Source organism: Leptosomus discolor, chromosome 27, assembly GCF_034619465.1.
Source record: "Leptosomus discolor isolate bLepDis1 chromosome 27, bLepDis1.hap2, whole genome shotgun sequence".
Classification (NCBI taxonomy): Eukaryota; Metazoa; Chordata; class Aves; order Leptosomiformes; family Leptosomidae; genus Leptosomus; species Leptosomus discolor.
This window is the reverse complement of record NC_141417.1, coordinates 1,189,455-1,210,382: the sequence shown is the minus strand read 5'-3', so window position 1 is coordinate 1,210,382 and position 20,928 is coordinate 1,189,455. Positions and strand designations below refer to the sequence as shown.

General features: G+C 49.3%; 1 protein-coding gene across 3 annotated transcripts; it reads left to right on the top strand.

Annotated features, from left to right (window-relative positions):
- The first annotated feature begins 489 nt into the window (after nt 1-489).
- Nucleotides 490-20,147, top strand: LARP4 (La ribonucleoprotein 4). Of its 3 annotated transcripts, none has more exons than XM_086478602.1 (16): nt 490-507; nt 6,232-6,376; nt 7,931-8,089; nt 8,416-8,491; nt 9,021-9,157; nt 9,747-9,850; nt 10,866-10,976; nt 11,364-11,417; nt 12,498-12,707; nt 13,203-13,306; nt 16,978-17,211; nt 17,987-18,035; nt 18,235-18,393; nt 18,967-19,088; nt 19,351-19,522; nt 19,739-20,147. In XM_086478602.1, exons 1-16 carry the CDS (start codon nt 490-492, stop codon nt 20,072-20,074), a joined length of 2,190 nt encoding a protein of 729 aa, XP_086334728.1. In that variant the 3' UTR covers nt 20,075-20,147. The 3 variants fall into 3 exon arrangements, with proteins under 3 accessions (XP_086334728.1, XP_086334727.1, XP_086334726.1); XM_086478601.1 differs by having other exon boundaries at nt 6,229-6,376; nt 19,354-19,522; XM_086478600.1 differs by lacking the exon at nt 490-507 and adding an exon at nt 5,981-6,031 and having other exon boundaries at nt 6,229-6,376; nt 19,354-19,522.
- The last annotated feature ends 781 nt before the right edge of the window (nt 20,148-20,928 follow it).

The following is a 20,928-nucleotide window of genomic DNA, read 5'->3' as shown; positions in this document are numbered from 1 at the left end:
GGCATCCGCCTGCGGTTTGTGGGAGATAAAAAAGAAAAAGTATTTTGGGTTCTGTAGTTTAAAAAACCAAAAGAAACCCCAAACGCCAGAAATTTCAATGGTCCCGCTCCGACCCTTTCCCCCGCCGGCGCTGCGGCCGGGCGGGGCAGCCCACTCCCGCCCGCGGGGGGGGGGGGGGGGGGGCCGCCGGCTCCCCCCCGCGCGGTGGTGCAGCCCGCGCGCCCCCTAGCGGAGTGGTTCCCCCCCCCTTACCGCCCCCTCCCTCGCCGTAGCGAATGGGCCGGCCCGGCGCCGCCCATGCCCCGGAAGCGCTTGGCGTGCCCCGGAAGAGGCGGTGGGCGGCGGAGGGAGGGAGGGGGCCGGGCCCTGGCGGCAGGAGCCGGAGGCGGAGCCCGAGTGTCCTTATCGCTGGCGCTGGCGCGGCCGCCGCCGGGCAGCGGGGAGCGCGGCGCGGATCGCGGGCCCGCCGGCCTGGGCGCGGGCGGCAGGATGCTGCTGTTCGTGGAGGTGAGGCGCGGCGGGGCGGCGCGGGGCCGGGCCATGTGGCGGGAGGCCGCGCACGCCGCTCCGCGCCGCCGGCCGCGCCGCGCCGGGGGGGAGGGGACGGGGCTGACACAGCAAATCCGGGGGCGGCGGCCGCGGGCCCGGCGGGCGCGGGGGGGCTCGGCGCTCTGGAAGGTTCCGCCGGTGCCGGGGCCTCCGCGTGGGGGCGGCGGGGAGGGGGGGGGGTTGTGAAAGACACCGCGGTGACCTTCCGGGGGAGCCGCCGCACCGCGGCCTGCCGTGAAGGTTACGCGCGGTGCGGGCCCTGAAGCGGCCGGAGCCGCCGCGGAAACCCCGCTCGGCGGCAGACGGGACTCGCGGGGCCTCCTGCGGCCGGTGGCGGGGGGGGGGAGGCGGGAAGCGGAGCGGGCTCTGGCACCGGCGGGGCGGGCCCGGCCCGGCGCCCCTCGGTAGCACACGGCCGCGCCGCGGGACTGCACGCCGGCGCTTTCGGTTGGGCCCGGGCGCGCTGGGAGCGGCGGCGCGGCCCGGGCGCGGCGTCTGCGCTCAATACGTTGGTGAAATACCGGGGGTTGGCGGCGGGGAGGGGGATTCGTGGCAGCGCGGGGAGAAGCGTCGGCCGGCGGAGCGGCCCTGCCGTTTCTGAGCGCGGCGGGCCGGGAGCCGTGGCGGGGCGGGGGGGGGCGAGGAGCCCGGCTGCGAGCGCGGTCAGCCCGTCCCCGGACGTGGAGGTCACCCGGGGAGGGCGCGGGAGGGGGGCGGACGTGTCGGTGTGTCCCTCGCTGCGCCACACGGACGCTTCCCGCGGGGGCGGGGGCGGTGGGCAGCGAGTTGGCCGGGGCCTGGGTCCGCAGCCGCTGCCCGTGCCGGTGCTTCGCGTATTGACGGCGTTTGACGGCGTTCGGTGAGGCGGTTTCAGCGTTTGCCGGACAATCGCAGGCAATTGCGCTGCTGCTTTAAACTTTGCAGTAAGTTTTGCCCAGAACGTGTACGAAGGAAACAGCTGGTGGGTTAATTCAGGGCTGACTGAGGGAAGCCAGTCGGTTGGTAGTGGTGTGCTCTGTTCGGGGGGGTGGGCTGGTGTTTTACGTGAACACCAACATACGTTCCACGGTTAAGAACCTCTAAATAAAAAAGGTTTGGGAAACATCGTCTCTTCCTTAAGCTGATTGCCTCAGTTCTGAACAGATTGTTCGTTGCCTTGCACTGAGAGGAAAGAAAGATGTTACGGACGCAGAATGACAGGTCTGAAGAATTTGGTTTTACAGCACGTAACCTGCAGAGGAGCCGCTGGAGGTAACGGGGGCTGCAGCCAGGAGCTGCGAGCAGCCACCCTCCTCCGAGGCCAAGCGGAGCTGAGCTTGCGAGACAGAGGTGGCCCCTCGGAGCGGCGGGCGCGCGAGGCAGGGCCTGGAGCCCGCAGCGGTGACACGGAGCGGTTGCGTGGATGGGAGCTGAAGCGAAGCGGGAGGCTGCGAAGCCAGGCAGCGCGTGGCTGGGCGCTCGGCGAATCCCTTCAGAGCGCAAACCTGCCGTTGGTTGCTCTGTTTGGTCTCCTCTTTTCCCCTGGTAGTGTTGTGAGTTAGTTTCTGTGATCTTCGTTCAGGAAGCATCAATAATGTTTAATTTTGAGTTCCGGAGGACAGTCTGGACTTTCTGAAGGTGCCTTTTCACTGCCAGGACGGGGAACTTGAGCTCTTGACCAGGTGTTCTGAAACGCTGCGGTCAGATGTTTAGAAGCAGACAGTAGCTTTTGTGTCGGGATCTTTGGGGTTGCCTGAAAAATAACATTCGGAACTGGGTTGGGTTAGAGGCCCTGAAGCTTTAGGGATGACGAGCCGACTCGCTTGAGCTGTCAGCGTTGTAGCTGAGCCCGAACTGAAGTGTGCACGTGGTGACTGCGGATTGATTCGTTCACAGGGGCACGGTGCAATCCCGCTTTCCGTTGATATCTTTTAGCTCAAGACTCTCGCTGCAGTGAGGGGAGGGTGGAAGCTCGTGCTGGTTTTCACGTGTTAGTGCTCAGTGTAGGTCTTGGTTTTTTCACTCGCAGCCAGGACCAGCATGCTGTTCACAATCAATAATTAATGTGCGTTGAGAATATTATTAAACGTGAGAAGTGTGGTTAGTAACGGCTTGCTGTGCCTGCTTGGGGCTTTGGTCAGTTTGGTACGTGCCCCTAATTCAGTGCATTAGTAATTTATTGGAAAAAACTGAAATCTGCATTTCAGGTGAGTGAAATGCTGCCCTAATTGTTGCCAGCGATGCTTCCTCGCTGGAAAAGCGGGACTGAGCGTTGCTGGCTCTCTTTTTTTTTTAGCAGGTGAGGTCCCTGCTCCCCTCTGGGTGGCAAACCCCCCAGCTTGTCCAACCCCCCAGCTTGTCCCTGTTTACCCTGTGACGGACACCACTGACACGCGTGAGGCTGGTACCAGCTTCGTTCGGCACCGAGGGACGGGAGCAGCCCTGGCTCTGGGGCTGATGAAACAACCGCGCTGCGTTCAGGGGAAGCAACTCTGGTGACCATTAAAGTTAATGTGTGTGTTGAGAATTACCCGGGACGTCCGGAGCACCGAGCTGTTGTTACGTGACACCCCGCAGTCGGCTCCAAGGAGGTCTGCGTGCGCCTTCTGGTTTGACACCACCTTTCCCTCTTTCTTTCCTTGGTTTCTTGCACAGCCTGGATAAGCTCTGAGAAGGTGACGGGTGTCCGAGTCCAGCGCAGATGCGTATTTCCCTACCTGTCACGTCCCCCGGCCAGCACAAGGCTTCTCTCTGCCAACCTCCGTAGCTTTGCTGACCTTCAGGGTTTTTTTCTCTCTGCTTACATTTCCACTTCTGGAAAATGTTTAGGTTCTCACTTCGCCGGTTTTATTAAATTCTCTTCTAGATTTTTTCACTTAGATTCCCGTTTAGAGAGTCAGTGCGCTCTGGGAAGTCTGTCACAAGGATTTTGGTTGCAGGATAATTATTGAAAATATGAAATATTATTGAAAATATTAAAATACAATGCTTTAAAAAGAAACGGGGCACTTTCATTTTTGTGGGCTTAATTGAATCTGATAAATGTACTTTAGACGGTTACAATAAGAAAAACATTCTTTGCAGTGCTTTCAAAATGAGGTGGGTGCTTCGATAGTCAGTTTTGAGGATAGCTTGAGGAGAATCTTTGATCCACGTTTGCCAAAAGTAACGTAAACCAGAGGGCAGCTCTGCTGAGGAGGACAGCTTTGTCAGCTCGTGGATACCAGCGAGTGTTCCCAACCTTTGTAACTCTGTAAAGCTTTAACCTCGTCATGAAAGTTCCCGATAGCAGCTGGGAGGATTGTTCCGCAGCCAATCAGACGGGCTCAGGGTTTGTTGGCCTCAGTTAAACAAGCAAGAGTTGACGTTTTGGCCTTCTCTTCAGGAGAGCCACTGGCCAGAGCGGAGCGGCGCCGCTCCCGGAGCGCAGCACGCCGGATTGTCAGAACGCTCGTGTGAACTGGGGACTTGTCACCCTCTTGGGGTCCGCGGGGTCTGGCTGTTGAGATGCGTGACGTCGGGGCTGGGTCTCGCAGTGTTGCGTTACGTGTCGTCGCGTGTTTCTAGAGCAAAGAGGAAGTGGCCCGGGCCCCGTTGCAGGTGTGTGGTTCAGCCGCTGTGTTGCTGGGTGCAGCCATCACTTGGCCAGCCCAAATCTCTTTAGTTTTGTAGCTCTTCTCATTGGGCCTGGGAGTTCTGAGCTTCGTGTTACCACGTGTGGCTTTCGGTGTTTGCTGGAGTGATGAGTAACATCCTCTGCCGTGCTCAGCGTTGCTTTTTGCTTCTGGTCACCTCCACAAGTGTAGTGAATCTCCCTGAAGTGTTTCAGTTTCACTTTTGTCGTGCTTATTTCTTAAAATTAGTTTCAGCCTGAGCTAAGTGCTAACCTCAAAGACGTAAGGTAGTGAGGCAGTGTTTATTTTTATAAAATAATGAGTCATCCCCTGGACATCTCTTGTCTTTTTTTTGCTTTGATGAAAAGTAAATGCAAGGGAATGGGGTGTGCTGGGTTTCAGCCCGCTGACAGGTGCGCGGCCTCACCGGAGCCACCAGCAGTTGAGCAGAGCGAAGCTTTGGACTTGCTGAGCTACATCAAGAGAGCGAGTATGTCGGTGCCACAGGTCACTGGGTCTTTCTTCTAAGGTTATTTCGTTGGAGAACAACTACTCTGAAAGCTGAGAAGGGAAATGTACGTGTGTCCTTTCACGCTGGACTATTTCTATTTCTTCTTTCTGTTTCCAGCTCTTCTGCGAAGATTAACGAAAGGGGGAAAACTCCATTGCTGTGTGGATTAAATCAGTTGTGCGTGGGGGATTTTGAATCCCAGAGAGGGTCTTGCTAAAGTTGTGGTCTTTGTTTCTCCTCCTCTCGTGGTTATCTTGAACGTTCCCAGTGTTTGGAGGCTTTTTGTTACTGAATTTGGGCTTGTCCTTGCAACAAATAGCTCTGGAACTAGGTGTGACCTTGGCAGGGGAATTATCTCTAAAGCTATTGCAACTGCTTCCTTATCCTTTTACTTTATGTTTGTGCCTGGTAGCAAGCCACTCCTTAATTTTAGAATCCAGGAGGCCGGCCTCTCAAATGTCGGACTTCCTTATGTGTGAATTTTTGAGATACGAGCTAGGGTTAATGTCTTTCGCCTTTTAAATTCAAGCGAATGACGGGAGCGGAGCGGACTGTCGTTCAGTGTCCGAAGGAAACTGTATTAGTTGCGTGTAGGGTGTTAGGTGCTCTGGGGAGGAGAATTTTTGCAAAAGCACAGATTTCTTGTCCTCGCAGAAGGACTTAGTTTTACCATGGTGGAGTGAAAGCCATGACAGTGCTCATCCTCTGCACTGTTGCTGGATTATCGGACTCCTTGCCCAAATGCCTTTGGGCTTCCGAGGGGCTCTCGGAAAGGGACTTTGGGAGGCGCCATCTCTTGCTGTAGAAAGGAGTGTTGGTCTGTGTCAGGTTCCAGGTTGGAATCCAGCCTTGCTCTTGTCTGGCTCATTGTTTACCCTCTTACTCTAATTATGGTCCTTGTTGCCCAGTCTCGAAGGGAGACGCTCCTGTTCCCCCCTCCCAGCAGGCTGCGATGCTGTGTATGTTTGTCTTGCTGCTTCAAAAACGTTCATCTCCTGGGTTACAGGCTGAAGGAAGTGATTAGCGAGCGTTGATGGGTGTAAGATGTAGGTAAGCTCACGGGGCAGTCGGGTAGCGCTCAGGTAAGTGCGTGAGGAGTCTTGGCATAGCGTAGGTGATGCTTGGCTACCACAGATGTCGCTAATTCAGCAAGTCCTTAGTTTCTTCTCCTTGACATATGTTTTTTTTTTACCTTCCTTTCTAGGAAGGGGTCTGGAGGAGGGAAAATTTCCCTTTCTGGTGAAAGGGGACTGGAGCGTTATGGCAGTCAAGTCTTTAAAAGCTTATGAGTTACCAGACCCTTGACGGCTAGCCGCTTCCTCCGCTGATGTTGTCGGATGTCAATAAAGAGAGGTTGAAGGCAACACTTCTAATGGAGGTAGAAATGAAGTACTTGGAAAATACCAAGGATTTTCCTGTTTCGCTTAATGAAAAATCACATAGGTGCTTAATAGTCGGTTAGAGACTTGAGATGTGGAACTATAGAAAATCACTAAATTCACCTGTATTGTCTGGCTTGACTTCTAACGCCTCTTTGGGTTCTTTTTCCTCATAAAAGTGTTCTGGTCTCTTCAGCAGGTGACGTCGAAAGGTGCTGGCTTAAACCCTAATGCAAAAGTGTGGCAAGAAGTACCCCAAGGGAGTGGCGAGGCTGTGCCACCCACAAATGGCGCTGAGCACTCGTGGCAGGACACCGCGGCCGCCCAAGGGACACACGCCGAGGGTGAGATGTCGCGGGCCCGTGTTTAAGCACTAGCCGTGACGTGTCCCTCGCGAGGTAGCGCTGAGGGTTCTCTCAGAGTTCGGCAGTGAGGAGCAACCTCCTGCTCTTGTCGCTGCTGATGCAGCAACACGTATGAAATGCAGGAAGCAGTGTATAGATCTATAGGTCTGAGCAGTGGGCTCTGGTTTGGGGCTTCAGGAGGGGTCCAGGACAGACTGCTGCAGCAGGCGACAGGATCCGAGGGGCCCGGTGATGACTGAGTAACGCGCTAAGAGGGAAACAAGATGCTAAACGTGTGGAAATGGATTCATGACTTGTCTCGTTCGCCATTGCTGCACTTTAGTATGCCCTGTGAACAGGAAGATAAGGTCTGAGGGCCGCCTGCGATCCTGGTAGGTCACTGAGGTGCTGCTGAGAACGGTCAGACATAGCGTTAGTGCTGGAGCAGAACCCACAAAGCAGCTGTGCGAGCTCCTGTCGCGCAGTCCCTGTCCCGCTTCAGTCCCCGTTCTCCATCCTTACCACATGGTCAGTCCTGTCGCCCAGAACTAAATATTCAAGCGGTTTAACTCGTCTGGTTTGACTTAGACTTGATACGAAGCCAGTTGTGTAGCCGAGGCTACTCGGAATACGGCAGAGGCCTGTGAATTAGGAAGCAGAAGGTTCCCTGGAAAAAGGTTTAGGACAAGTTAGGGATAAAGACGGGAGGATTCAGTTTGTGTGGCCCTGTCAAAAGTTTCTGGTAAGTCAGCAGAAGTGAGGAGCGAGTGCTGAGTTTGTGCATTGGCTGAGAGAAACTCGTTTGTCTCTTCATAACAATACGAAGCAATCGCGGCGGGGTTGTGCTGCTGGAAAATGAAAGGCAGTTTTTCCAATTACGATGTTCTTGGTTTTAAGCAATTTCTAATTTAAGAAGTGAGAGCAGTATCTCTTCTCAAAGTGTGTTTTCAGTGGATTCATCATTAATGTGGAAAAGATTCAGCAGAGCAGTTGATGTTTTCAGAACAATCTCCTTTGCCTGACCGTTGGATTAAACTGAAATTGCTCTTGTTTCTGTCTCAAGCAGCTGTGGTGAAGACTAAGCTGAGGTGCCTTGAACAAGAGATTGGCCAATTTCCATGTCATTCCACTGTTTTATAATGCCACTAGATGCTCCCGAGTCCTTTATATAAATAAGAATGCTGTAATGCGTTGGAGTGACGTAAGCTATTTTAGAGCTTGGTTTTCAGGAACCTCGTTTAGATGCTTTAAATTTCAGGTGGGAAGTCTGTTTTTCAGATCCTCTGCCACTTTTGGGGATCTTACAATTTCCCAATCCTATTATTTCCTTAGCCCTGAGGCCCTAGTGCAAACCAGAAGGTCTTTCTGAAACGGGAGAGGCAGAAAGTGCTATCCAGTACAAAGTGGATGCTAAGAAACATAGACCAAGCCTGGGCACTTTCAGTTACAGCGTTCTTAAGTATTTGTTTTAGTGTTGGGAGCCAAAATTTTTCAAATGGAAAATACTCTGAAGCTTGTAGTAGGTTTTCTGTTGATGATGTGTTCTCTTGCCAGGTAACATAGAGATTTCAGAGGACAGCTGCAAGCAGTATGAAGTGATGTATCCCCCATCTTGTGAAGCCACAAGAAATGGCACAGGGGTTGATGAAGCATCTGCAAATGGGATTGTCCTGGCAACCGAAGATCTTGGATACCAAATCTATGAAGTGTCTGGTGAGTATTCAAGTCGGGGTGTGCTGTCAGTGGCTGTAACGCTCCAAAGCCTGCTGCAGTTCTGGTGTGACTGAGCAGGAGCTCGGACGTGTTCCGGGCGTGTTCAAGCAGATCCAGCCGTCGCGCTTGGCCAAGTAGGTGAACGCTGAGGGATCGCGGTCGCTGGGGGAACGTGCAGCGTGGTGGTCCTTGGGCACATCTCGGCTGACCTTTTCCTCTTGGTCCCACCCCAGAGGATTTGTTCTTTTGTTGTACAATGAAATGTTTTCTGGCGTTGTGTTCTGGCCATGAACCTGAGATCTGATGGTGAATGTGGTGACTTTCAGGTGAGGGCAGCTCCACTGTGTCCACAGAAGACATTAGAGAATGTTTGAAAAAGCAACTTGAATTCTGCTTTTCACGGTACGGTACAGTACAGTTAATTCAACTTTGTGTGAACCCTTTGTAAAATCCTTGACAAATTTTTCCCTTTTTTGGCTTCATACGTGCTATCAATCTTCATAAACATGTTAACCCTGAATGAGAGAGTTGGTTGCCATGTGAAACAAGATTTGCTAAAATGCTGTAGAAACCCTGTGGTACCTCTCAGCTGTCTTGGTCCTGCCCGTCCTTTAACGAGGAGTGAATATGGCTTCACCGCTATAAGGCGGTGAGATAATTTAGCTGTGTGTTACCAGAAGAGGTCTCTTTGGTGAGATCCTTTTTGCTGACTAACATGCAGAGCACCAACTTTCATTAAGTTTTTACATTATCTTACTCTGCTTTGTGTTGATCTGCTAGGACTTTCCCCAGGAGAGAAAATCTGAGTACGTTTTGGCTAGAGTTAGTTGTGTATTGGTGAATATTTAAGCCTGCAGTTATCCTGCTGTTTTGAGGCTTCTGTAAGGAAAGTTCAGGATTCTTATAAAATACTGAACTTCTGTCTTTTTAGTGAGAATCTGTCAAAGGATCTCTACTTGATGTCTCAAATGGACAGTGATCAGTTTGTTCCAATATGGACAATTGCCAACATGGAAGGTATTAAGAAGCTGACGACTGATATGGACCTTATTCTTGAAGTTTTGAGATGTAAGTCTGGGGTGTTTGGTGTCTGTGATAGTAGAACAAAGGATCCTTCCTTGCTTTGGAGAAGTGTGTTAGTCCCTGAGGTGGTTATGGCATATTGTTCTGGTAAATGGTGACGGGAACCTCCTTCTGCAGAGATGTGTGAATAAGTGGCTGTTCCAGACTCCTGAATTCTAGTTACGCTTTATAATAATCTGCCTGAATCTGCCCCAGTAAGATGCTGCTCTAAGGTGTTGTGAGCAGTGAAAGTCTTACGCTGGGAGTAAAAGCAGTCTTCTGACTCAGTGCAGAAGTTTACTAGGAGCTTGAAAAAGCTATTAAAATTCGATCTGGGAGAGAATTGAATGTGGGGCTGAGCATTTTGGGTGTCTGAGCTGTGGATGGAGGCAACAGACAGACAGCTAAAATGTCCTGAAGGTCTAACAGACACCGCTGGCAGAACAGCCCTTTACCCCCAGTTCAGGACGTCTGGTTTCTTGGGCAGCCCATCGCAGCCCTTGGTTACAAGTTGGAGGGTGGAGTCCAGTACCACTGAGGTGGTTTGCAGTGCACCATGTCCAGTATTAAGCCAACTTTTCTATTTAAATTTCAGCTTCTCCGATGGTACAAGTGGACGAGAGAGGGGAGAAAGTTAGACCAAACCACAAACGATGTATTATCATTCTCCGTGAGATCCCTGAAACAACACCTATAGAGGTAAATAAATAGAAAAGAAAGAAATAGAAGCTCGTTGATGTTTATGGAAGGTGTCTTCAACAGTGCTTCAAACAGCAACAGGAAGCATTGTTTAAAGGGTCAACTGGTATTTAATTTGGTTGAGCACAGATATTTTTCTTGTAAACCACACAAGTCATTTTTTCTGCCTGCTTGTATTGCACAAAAGTGAAAGCAAAAATTCATTATCGTTATTGTCACTTCCGATTATTTACTAATGTATTAAAATGCTCTGAAGTCAATGTTTTTCCACCAAAGATGGAGCTAGCTAGGCTTTTCTGGAAGGAAGTTCGAACTAGTCTCTTCAGCTCCAAAAATAAAATCAGTCCAGGGCATAGCTGGGAATTCGGGCTGAAGTTTTGTCACAGCAGTAACTTTACTTGAAGTCAGACGGTTGTTTTGGCAGCACGAAATGTTGCTAAACATTTCTCATTCATTGTGACCCAGCGTGAGCTGAGCTCATTATGTTCAGAGGAGGGAGGATAATAAAATTCCTACTGATATTTGGCTAACAGAATGATTTAGTTCTTTGTTTTTTTAAAGTTGTTTGCCTACTAGCATTCTGAATTAGTTCTTTCAGGGCAAACGCTGAGCAACTGCTTTGCTGTCTCTTTAAAATCTGATCATTGCAAAGCTGTCAGGTTGCCTTGATTTAGAAATATTTCTTAGAATCACTCTTGTCTAGATGACTCTTCTGATCTAAAGCCATGTTTTTGCAACCGCTTTTGTGTAGAAATATCGCCAGTTCTCCGCTGATCTTGATTTTCTTACTAAATGGGCCTGGTGCTTTTCACGTGGGGAGCTCAGTAGGCAGGACTGGTGTTCTTGGGTTCAGGAACAGGCAGAGGATGGTTTGGTGTCTGGGAGGCCCGTCAAGGGAATAAAAGAACATTCCTGGTCAAGGGAAAGTTGCAGCTGAGGAGCTGGAGTGTGAACTTTGGTTGGTTGGTTTAGTGTTCAATTTACAGCTGAGCTGCTGACTTCTTCTCTCCCCTAGGAGGTTAAGGCTCTTTTCAAAAATGAAAACTGCCCCAAAGTGATAAGCTGTGAGTTTGCTCACAACAACAACTGGTACGTTACATTCCAGTCAGATACAGATGCACAACAGGTAAGGCTGCCTTCGCTTGTTAACGACATCTCGGTTCTGTTTTCCATGCTTCCTCTGCTCAAGAGAGTTGCACACGTGCTTCCTGTAGCTAAATGAAATGTTTATTTACTGATCCCCCTTCTGTTATTTTAAGAGGTTATTGGCAAATTCTAGTTAATAGAGAAAAAAGCAGAGAGTTTTGAGGGTTTTAATTCCCTTGTCTGCCTCTTGCCTCAGTGCTCTCCAGCCATAACTGGCATCTAGTATCCTGAATTTGAAGTGTTAATGAATTTATCTGGGCTAACAGGGAAGTACATCGTTACACGTTCATCTTAAATCATGTAATGTCCTTTAGGAAGTACGATTTTATCAAGATAATTCTGATGATAATCTCTCTTGTATCTGCAGGCGTTTAAATACTTAAGGGAAGAAGTGAAAACCTTTCAGGGCAAGCCAGTAATGGTAAGGCTGCTTTCTATGAGGTTTCTGTTGGAATGGAGTTATGTATTGTTTGTGTTTGGATGCTGGTGTGCATTTATGGGGGGGACACGACTGAGGAATTAGCAGTGGGATGGTTTGTAACACTTGCTCCGTAGGTTGTTAACTGGAATGAGGTCACGGGTAGCTTTGAAAAGTGACAGTTCAGTGGCTGCTGGTTATTCTCAGCGCTGCTTCCCATGAGGTGTGAAATACATTCCTGTTTCGTCTTCCCTTCTCCACTTTCCCCAGAATCTGGGTCTGCAGAACTCAGGAGAGGAACTCCTGCCATCATGAGTCTCTAGCCTGAGTTAGCTGCTCTGCAAATAAGGCTGAAGCAAGCTGTGTGTACCGTGAGGGGAACGGTCAAAATTGGAGCCTGGACGGTTCATACAGTCATGGGATGGTTTGGGTTGGAAGGGACCGTAAAGACGGTCGAGGTTCCCACCCTGCCACGGGCAGGGACACCTTCCACTAGAGCGGGTTGCCCAGAGCCCCGTCCAACCTGGCCATGGACGACACCGGGGCTGGGGCATCCGCAGCTCGTCTGGGCAACCTGTGCCAGTGCCTCACCCCCCTTACCGTAAAGAATTACCTTCCTTACGTCGAACCCAAACCTGCCCTCTTTGAGTGTGAAACCATTGCCCTTCATCCAGGCCCCGCCGCCTTTCCTGTACCCCCCTTTCAGCACTGAAGGCCGCTCTGAGGTCTCCCCAGAGCCTTCTCCTGTCCGGGCTGAACAACCCCAGCTCGCCCAGCCTGGCCTCACCGGGGAGGTGCTCCAGCCCCTGAGCATCTTCCCGTGCAGTCACGGCTGTAGGGAGCAGGGGTTATCTTAAACTTGGCCGATTCTCTAGCTGAGGCAGCGTGTGTGTCCTTCCCTTGAGCGCGCTGTAAGGGTGTGATCTGGATTGACATCTATCAGAGTTTTCGTTTTTAAGCAGTAGTTGACCTCCTTCCTCCTCACAGCCCTTTTGTTATAATTTCAGTAGGCAAGAAAGATTTCATGTTCTGCTTCTGCTTTTCTCCCAGCTAATGTGCATGATGCGATTCAATGTCTTGCAGGCAAGGATAAAAGCCATCAACACATTTTTTGCTAAGAATGGTTACCGGGTAGTGGATTCCAGTGTCTATACTCAGCCAGTTCAAACACAAGCACAGTTTGCCTCACCACTGTTTATGCAGCCTGTATATAGTCCTCAGCAGTACTCTATTTACAGCATTGTGCCTCAGACATGGTCTCCAAATCCTGCACCTTACTTTGAAACACCACTGGTGAGTAACAGCTGATGGAAACGAGGGGAGGTGGCCCAAAACATCAGGAATAATTTGGTTGACAAATCCACAGGGTTAGTGGGCTTTTCAGCTGTAGAATGCGCAGGTTTCCTGGTCGGGTCGCTCTGTTTTATGATACTTTGTTATGTCATGGACCTGATAAAGCAAGGCTGCCGGAGAGGCTGTACGTCTCACCGTCGGCTGCTGCTTATTTCAAGAAATTTTGGTGTGAAATTCCGTTACCCAGCAGCTAATCTTCCTGGAAGAGCTTTGTAGCTCTTTGTAGCTCTTCCAGGAACAGGAGAGCTCTGATGCCAAAGTAGATGTGCAGCCTGGGAACCTGGTGGGGTTTGTGTGAGTTCACGGCGTGCCAGGTGCAGTAGCCCAGTGCAGAAGTACAAACAGGCTGGATGAATAACTGCTGAAGCTGATCTCATAAAACTGCAAACGTTTTTCTTTTTAGTTCAGCCATTGAGACTGTTCTGTCTGTTGCAGGCCCCCTTTCCTAACGGTGGATTTGTGAATGGCTTTAATACACCAGGATCATATAAAACAAATGCTGCTTCTTTGAGTATAGGTCGCCCATTCCATAGAAATCGGTAAGATAGCTCTGTCAGTTGTTTGCTCTCTGGGAACTTACAGTATTGAGACCCTGAAGTGTTCCTTGTGAAATGCAGCGCCTTCTGATGGGACTAGGTTACTCACTTTGTTTGTCAGATATGTATGATGTTTTTCAACTTGATTTATAAAATAAAATTAAAATCGAGGTGGCAGCTTAAGATCCTAAAATAATGGACATGTGCGGTGGAGAGCGCAAAGGTATCTCCTGTAAAAGCCTCAGAGGAATTTCTGCAGACAAATAAATAGCTTCCTCTTAAGGTAATACTTCTAATTATGTTTGTTATACGCAGATTATAAACTCCTGCAGCACAAACGTAAGCTTTTCCTGTTGTGTGATTAGTCTTGCAGAGAGCCATTCAGTTTCTGCAGCTGTGACTTGCATGCCCTGACTGCTGTACGCTAAACCTGCTTGACGCGGAGTCTGTTACTGTAATTTATTTGCTTTATCCCCACCTTTCCCGATAACTGTAAGGACTCGGCTCAGATACAAACACTGGGGAGGAGGAAGCAGCTTTGTATTTGCTGGAACAGTGCTCTGTAAATACAATGGAGTAGTAATCTGTTTGTGTGGGTGGAAATTGTTTTATTTGCAAGCTCTTTCACTGTATTCAGCATGCGGGCTGGTAGCATGGGAATTGCTTTTTATATTGTTTGAGAAAGCAGTTGACAACTGCCAGTACCAGAAGTGGTTTTGCCATGCAGTTGAGGTTTGTGGCTGTTGGCAGAAGGCGAATTTCAGAATTTGGTCTGTGGTGACTCAGCAGAGTCTTAATACAGGCTGTGAAACTGGTAGTGTGACTCTGCTTGGAGATGGGGCAGCTGATCCAGTTACAGCTGCTCAGCTCCCAGCTCAGATCTTTTTATAAAGGTGGGTTTTTTTTGCTTTAATGGTACCCAAACTTAAAGCCTGTAAAACTCTCACGTATGTGGATCCTCTCAGAGGTGTGGATGCTGAAGCTGTACAAGAACTGTATGTACCTAAATACTAACACCTTGAAATGCCCACGTGTTCACTGCTGCCTTGTAGATCACATCTGTATAATCTTTAAGCTTTTAAGACTCTTCTGGTTGTGTTGAGACTTTCGTTTGTAAAGCTTCAGTCGTAGTGAAGTTATAGCTTGAGGGTCAGGTGTGTGCAGGTTCTGCTGGTCTGTCTCGGTTGTCTTATCTTCCCTGCCGATCTTGCTCAGCCTTTGTGCTAGTGCAAAGCTCTGGTTTTGTGGTCATAAATCTTCATATTCTGGCAGCAGACACTAGTTGGGCTTCAGCAGGATTCCTTTGCAAACAGACCGCTACGGTAACCGGCACAGCCTCGAAGGTTTGGCCCCGTGATGATCAAGTATCGCGCTAAGAGAGAACAGGTCCAACAGTCGGTTGTCTGGGCAGCCTGCACTTCATGCTTTTCCTTCTTCTTGCTCTCTCACGTCATCTCTCCTTCTCTCTGCTTTTTTTCTTCCTTATCTTTCCTTGTCTTCTCTGCTTTGCTCTTCTGCCCAGACAAGATTGTGGCCTTCTCAATGACGGGTAAGATTATGAGATCTGAGGGCTGAATAATGACTTGAGATTCTTCCATTTTAAGAACAAATTGAACAAAATGGAAGAATTTAGTTAGCTCACCTCCTGCTCCTCCTGTGGTCTTTGCTGATGGAAAGCTTCACCTTGTGGGGGCCTTAAAACTGGTTCTTAATGCTTCCTCAAGCTGTGAAGAATGAATTGATCTTTGCTCAGCGTATCTTCTCTTGAACTGCAGAAGAGTTTATTTGGAGAGGTTCATCCGGCTGCTGCTTTTGGATTTCTGTCCTGGCTCATTAAACTTGATTTGTTTTGTCATACAGGCAGTTAATAGTTAAGTATTGGATTTTTCTCTGTAGATAAACATTTGTTTAAGCCCATCATATTTATTTTGCCCTGAGTTGTTGCAACATCCTTGTGGGAAAGAAAGATTGAGCCTTTGTAACAGAAAATCCTCAGTGCTAGTATTGGTTAAATTGGTATTTTCCTGTCCAGCTATCTAAAAGGTAACTTAAAATGTCTTTCATAAAGCAGATTAATTTGACCACTCAAAATTGGGCTGTTAAAAAGTGATTTTTGTTCTGCTTTCTGGTTACATGTGAAATGCTGCAAAACTTCCAGCTGTGAATTGCAAGGCTGTGAAGTCCATCGGAGGGTGGTGGAGTTGATTTTTAAAATACGACAGGACAACGGCCGAGCAGAGGGAGGAATCCGCTGCTGCTGCAGCCACGCTGCGTACTGCTGTTCTGATGTGATGCTAACAAATTATAATTTGCCATTCACTGAATTCTCCTATTTTGGTTTCTTTTCCTCCCAGCTTAAATTCTCTGGCCAAGTGGGAGGGAACAAGTTTATTGGAAGCTGGAAGGAAACTACCTCCTTGTTAGGCAAGGGTCTGTGGTGTCCAGCACGTGCCTTTCCATATTCCCTTAGCTTAGAGAAAGCCAAAGCTGTGTGATTTATGGTCTGTTGAAAGAAAGGACCCTTTTTCAGGCTGCAGGCTGCTCCTCAATTACTCTCTAAGCCATCATGTAGTCAAGTGAACCGCTCCTCCCAGACAGGAATCATACTTTGGCTGGCAGTGGGAGGATTTCTTCTGATTGCATGGATTGTTCTAATGAGATTGTTTAAAAACAGTAAGCATGCAAAATCCTCCTTCCGTCCTTAAATTATGAGATGTGCAGGGTCGACCAGAGGAGAAAAGATAGAGTTTAAGGTCCTTGCCTCGCTTGCTGAAACTGGTTGGTGCTGCGTGGAAAAGACAGCGAGGTGCAGAAGTGGAAAATAGTCTAAGGCACCTGAATGCTGCTCCAGAAACTCTTCCATTTTATGGTAGGTCAGAGTTTTTCTGGGTAATTCTGCATTTAAGACCTTGAGCCTTAACGTGCAGAAACACTGAGCGTGCCCAGCTGCTGCTGTGTTCAAAGGAAATCCGGCTTTAATGCTGAACAATCGATAACTGGGTAAAATGTCTGGGGTATTGTAAACTGCAGAGTCAGTGTTGTGCGAGTTTGGTAAGAGGGACAGTGAGAATAAGATTGTGGCTTTTTGAGCTCTTGGGGAGGTGGGCTCTCAGCTACCCCGGCCTTATCTCCCCTCTTCTCTTTAGCCTCTTTGGTCGTCATCTGCTCCTGGCTTCTTGTTTCAGTTCAGTTTTTTTTGCCTATTGCCAGATCAGTTTGTTCCTCAGGCTTGGCTTATTTCTCCAGTACTCCGTGCCTCTGCTGCAGGCCCAGGCAAGTGAAGAATCCCTTTTTGGGTTCTTCTGGCTCTTCTGCCACCTCGAGGTTTTGGGCGCTTTTTTTGTTAGTTGATGTTTTTGGGGTGGTTTTCCCTCTCTTGGTGTTTGTGGGGCAGTGATCTCAAGGTTTTCTTCAAATGGCAACACTTGACAGGAGAGGAGGTTGCAAGAAAACTGTAACAAAAGGAATAGATGGAGGTAAGGAAGAACAATTTCTTTGTTCTCGACAAATGTGTGTAGGAGGCAACTTCTCTGATGGAGTCCCAGACTCCATCCGGTTCCAGACTTACTGACCTCCTCCGTTCTTGTCAGCTACGAATTAACTGTAGCTGGTGGTAGTTTTGTGCCTTGTTCTTTGAGCTCTGGGTTCCTCAGCTGCTGCTCTCTGTCCTGCAGCGTGAAGCCTCACTTCCGATCATCCAACAGCTCGGAACACTCTGTGGAGGGTCCAGCTGCCGTCAGTACCGTGCCAATGGGGGATGGACCACTGAACAGAACCAACTCAAGGAATTTTGTTACGGAGCGACATAACAGCACGTTAACCGGGCCCCAAGACCAAGGGTATTCCCAGAAGGACTCTCCTACCGCACAGATGGAGCAGAACGGCGACTACGGCATTGGCAGGGGCAGGTAAAGAGCTGCGTGTGCTGCCTCTCGCTGTCACCCAGCAGTGCCGCGGGGACGGGGTGGGGGGGGTTCAAATGACTTGGGTGGGCCCGGGATCGTCCACCATCCACACAGTGTATTTTTCTGTAAAGGCTGATGAGGAGCAAACTGACATTAGATAAACCAGGCCTGATAAATACTTAGCTGGGAGCCTGAATGCTCCCTGCTTGACTGGACAGCTGTTAGTGCAAGGTGTTTGTCAGAATCACTAAGGTAGTGAGGTGTCTTTATTTCAAAATAACTGCGTCATTTGTCCCCAGAATTAAAAGAGTTGCTGAAGTAAAGCTGGTGTTTGTATTGCTGTAAATAATAAGCAAATCCTCGGGGAATTTGATGCTCCTAAATATTCTAAGATCAACTGGTTTTATCTTTTGTGTGCTAATTCAGGAGTTAGACACTTAAAAATACATGGCCAAGACAGATACGTGAGAAATCAGGTGAATAAGTTTATCACAATAAAGTTACAGGATACTGTTCTATAATACTGTAGTCTAATTGTCACTGTGCTTGCTCAGACACAATGCTCCTAGGGAGAGAAAAGAGAAATTGTTTCCCGTATTGACTGTTCCAAGAGTGTAAGAGCTTTGACCCCTCCTGAAGGTCGAGAACATCCCAGAACTGTATCTTGAGAAACACCAGTCGGCTGCTGTAAATGCCCTGCCGCAGGCTCCCCTTTGGGTGGAGGAGTGCGCCCTTCAGCTGCACCCGTGCACTTACTGCCTTTTTTTTGCCTTTAAAGGAGGAACGTTTTCCGAGGTCGGAGGAGACGGGAAGATGACCGGGTTTCAGTAAGTGCCACTTCCCTTATCGCGAGGGGTTGCACAAAGTGCAGCGTGTTGGTTTGCGTTTATTGAAGGAGTGGGCCAGTCCTTAGATCCTCAGGTTCCAGTGCGGGGATTCGGTGTTTCTAGGAAATTCCCTGACACTTGCTCAGTGCTTTGGATGCTGGGTGTTCTGCCTCTGTTAACGGGTATTTTCCTTCGCTAGAGACCTCAACCTTCAGCAGAAACAAAGACTCAGACACCAAAGTTTGACTTGCTAGCATCAAATTTCCCACCTTTGCCTGGCAGCACAGCAAAAATACTGGGAGAGCCTGTGCTGGAGAGCAGGATGTCCGATATCGTTAAAGGCGTCTGCAAAGAAAAGGTACCCGCTCGTGTCTCTGGCACGGACGCGGCGCCGCGGCTGCCGCCTCCCCTGCTTAAAGAACCGGTTTGCGTTGGAGCTGCACACGAGAATGCTTTAAGCCCGAACGTCTTAACCGTGTGCATTAATACGATAGTGCATGTTCTGTCTTCGGGTTCCTGGATTGCCTTGGCTCTTTGTGGGTATTTAGCTGAAGCTTCTGTAATTGCACTGCTGTGAGCTCAGTGCTGTTTTGGAATAAAGCGGGTGAAGGAGGAGTGTTGGCTGTTGAAGTGGGAGCAGGTTGTGGGCAGGGCAGGGCTGGTTCCAGACGAGTCTGTTATTTGAGCTGGTGGGACTAAGCGTGGATAATCTGGGTGACAGAGCGTTACTGCTCGTCCTGTCCGCGGCTTGCTCTGCCCACACAAGGGGTGGTCGCTCTAGAGGCGCCGCTCCAAGAGAAGTGCTATAACCAGGGCTTGAGCAGCCCTCGGCAATACCCCGCTGCTCAGCTGTCTTGAACTGGCACGCTGAGGAGCCGTGTAAGCGCGTCTGTGATCTCTCCGTGTTTTGCAACTTACGCTTTCTGTACAGGACAGCAAAGATTTGCTGCCCAGCTCTCCGGCTCCTGCTCAGGAAGAACAGACGCACAGCACTGTCCAACCGCCTGCGGCGAGTGTGAGTTCACCCGCTCAGACCGAGGCTGCGGTGTTGAGGTATGCAGATTGAGTCGAGAATGTTAAAATTTGCATGTTCTAGCTGGTGTCCACCGAGGCGGTGGTGATGTTTGTTGTTTCTTCTCAGTCTGTGGTGGGCAGCTTCTCTAGAGGCCACCACATGGAAATAACAAATCGCGGTGGTAATGGCTGTACCGATCTGTTCCAAAAAACCACATTTTGACCTCAAAGAAAGAAGATACTTTCTCAAACGTTAATTTCTGTGTTAGTAGGTTTTAATGTTAAATTGTTCTTGATTTAGCAGCACAGTTCAGCCAGACAGCAAACCGGAAGAAGTGTCTGCCCAGAAGGATGTCACAAGCCACGCTTCCCCGCCGGTGTCTGTGTCTCCTGTCAGTGCTGCAAAGCCGCCAAGGACAAACACCGCTTCACCTTCTGCTAATGCGAGCGCAGCTCCTGCTGTGCTGGTGCAGGTAAGGCCCAGAGCAGGGAGCGGGCGGGGAGCTTTGTCCTGGATGTGCTGAGGTGGCGCCTGGGACCGCCTCTTGCACGATGTGCCGCGGCTGCGGTGGCATCGCTCGCTGCGTGGGCTCTTGCTGCCGTGCCTCGACACGGTGCCTGGGATGGTCTGGAAGAGCGCGGCGTGGTTGTTCTGGGGTGTAAACCTTGCTCTTCCCTTGGTCCCAAAGGAGCCACGCAAGCTAAGCTACGCCGAAGTTTGCCAGAAGCCCCCAAAGGAGCCTCCTCCAGTTCCTGTTCAGCCTCTTAGGGAACATCGCACCAACATAGTTCCCCCTGCCAAAAATGAAGAAAACGGTACCCCCGAGAAGGCTCCGGAGAAGGCTCCTGACAAGGTCGAAGGTCGAATGAAGGATTATTCTGGGTTCCGAGGCAACGGGCCTCCCAGGGGAGCTGCTGGGAAAATCAGGGAACAGAGGCGCCAGTTTGGACGCAGATCATCGCCTCAGGGAGCACCGCGACGCGTCGGCAAGGAGCAGTACGTGCCACCCCGGTCACCAAAGTAACACTTATCCAGCCAATTATTCTCTATTTAATTTGAGCTGTGGACTAATAAGCAGCAAAGGAGACTGTGAGAAAGAAGTATTCGTGAAGGGGAATACTGAACTGGAGCGTGGCTTGTGTGGAGAAGTTGTGAAGGGTCCCAAAATTCATCTCTAAAAGTGATTTCACAAATGCTGGAGGATTCCAATCAATATAAATATAGAGATTATAATTTTTGTATTTTTGTTTTTAATTTGCAGAGAGTTTCCTGCTTGAAATCAGTTTTGGGGTTGTGAAACTAGCGTTTTGACAAAGTGAAAGAATATGAATTGACAAATTAACCTGTCCCTCGGTGTAGGAGGAAAAGGATAAGAGAATATTATTTTTGAAAAAATGAGCGTTTCTGTAAAATTAGAACTTTTTTTAACCTATTTAACATTTGGCTTGTCGGGTGATGTGTCTGCCATTGATGGCCTTGCATTGCAGAGCACGTCTGCAGCTGAGGTGCTTGGTCAGTGTGAGTGGAATGAGTGCGGCCAGATACTGTTGTCATGACTTAGTCACTGATGATAAAAACTGAATGTACTACTGTAGTAAACTTTGTGTTTCCAGCTTGAAGTATAGTCTCTTGACCTTACTAATAATTCATTCAGCAAGCTTTTTAAACTATAATTTTTACAGGATACTGGATTGTAGATCAGAGCACATGGACAGCAAAAATTGTCTTCTAGACGTGATTGGGAGGAGGCAGAAGGGAGCATGTTGGAATTTTTCATTTGCCCTTTTTTCTCGCCTCCTTTTGAGGGCAACTTAGGTTTGAGTTTGGTTGGTTGTTTTTTTTTCCTTGCTTGTTACTTTCTCTGATCTCTTTATTACA

Excerpts from the sequence above, each read along its gene's own strand:
- LARP4 (XM_086478600.1), top strand. The coding sequence starts at position 5,981 with ATGTTGTCGGATGTCAATAAAGAGAGGTTGAAGGCAACACTTCTAATG. Across the intron at positions 11,418-12,497 it reads TTCAGGGCAAGCCAGTAATG|GCAAGGATAAAAGCCATCAA; the intron begins GTAAGGCTGCTT and ends AATGTCTTGCAG. Across the intron at positions 13,307-16,977 it reads CGCCCATTCCATAGAAATCG|CGTGAAGCCTCACTTCCGAT; the intron begins GTAAGATAGCTC and ends TCTGTCCTGCAG.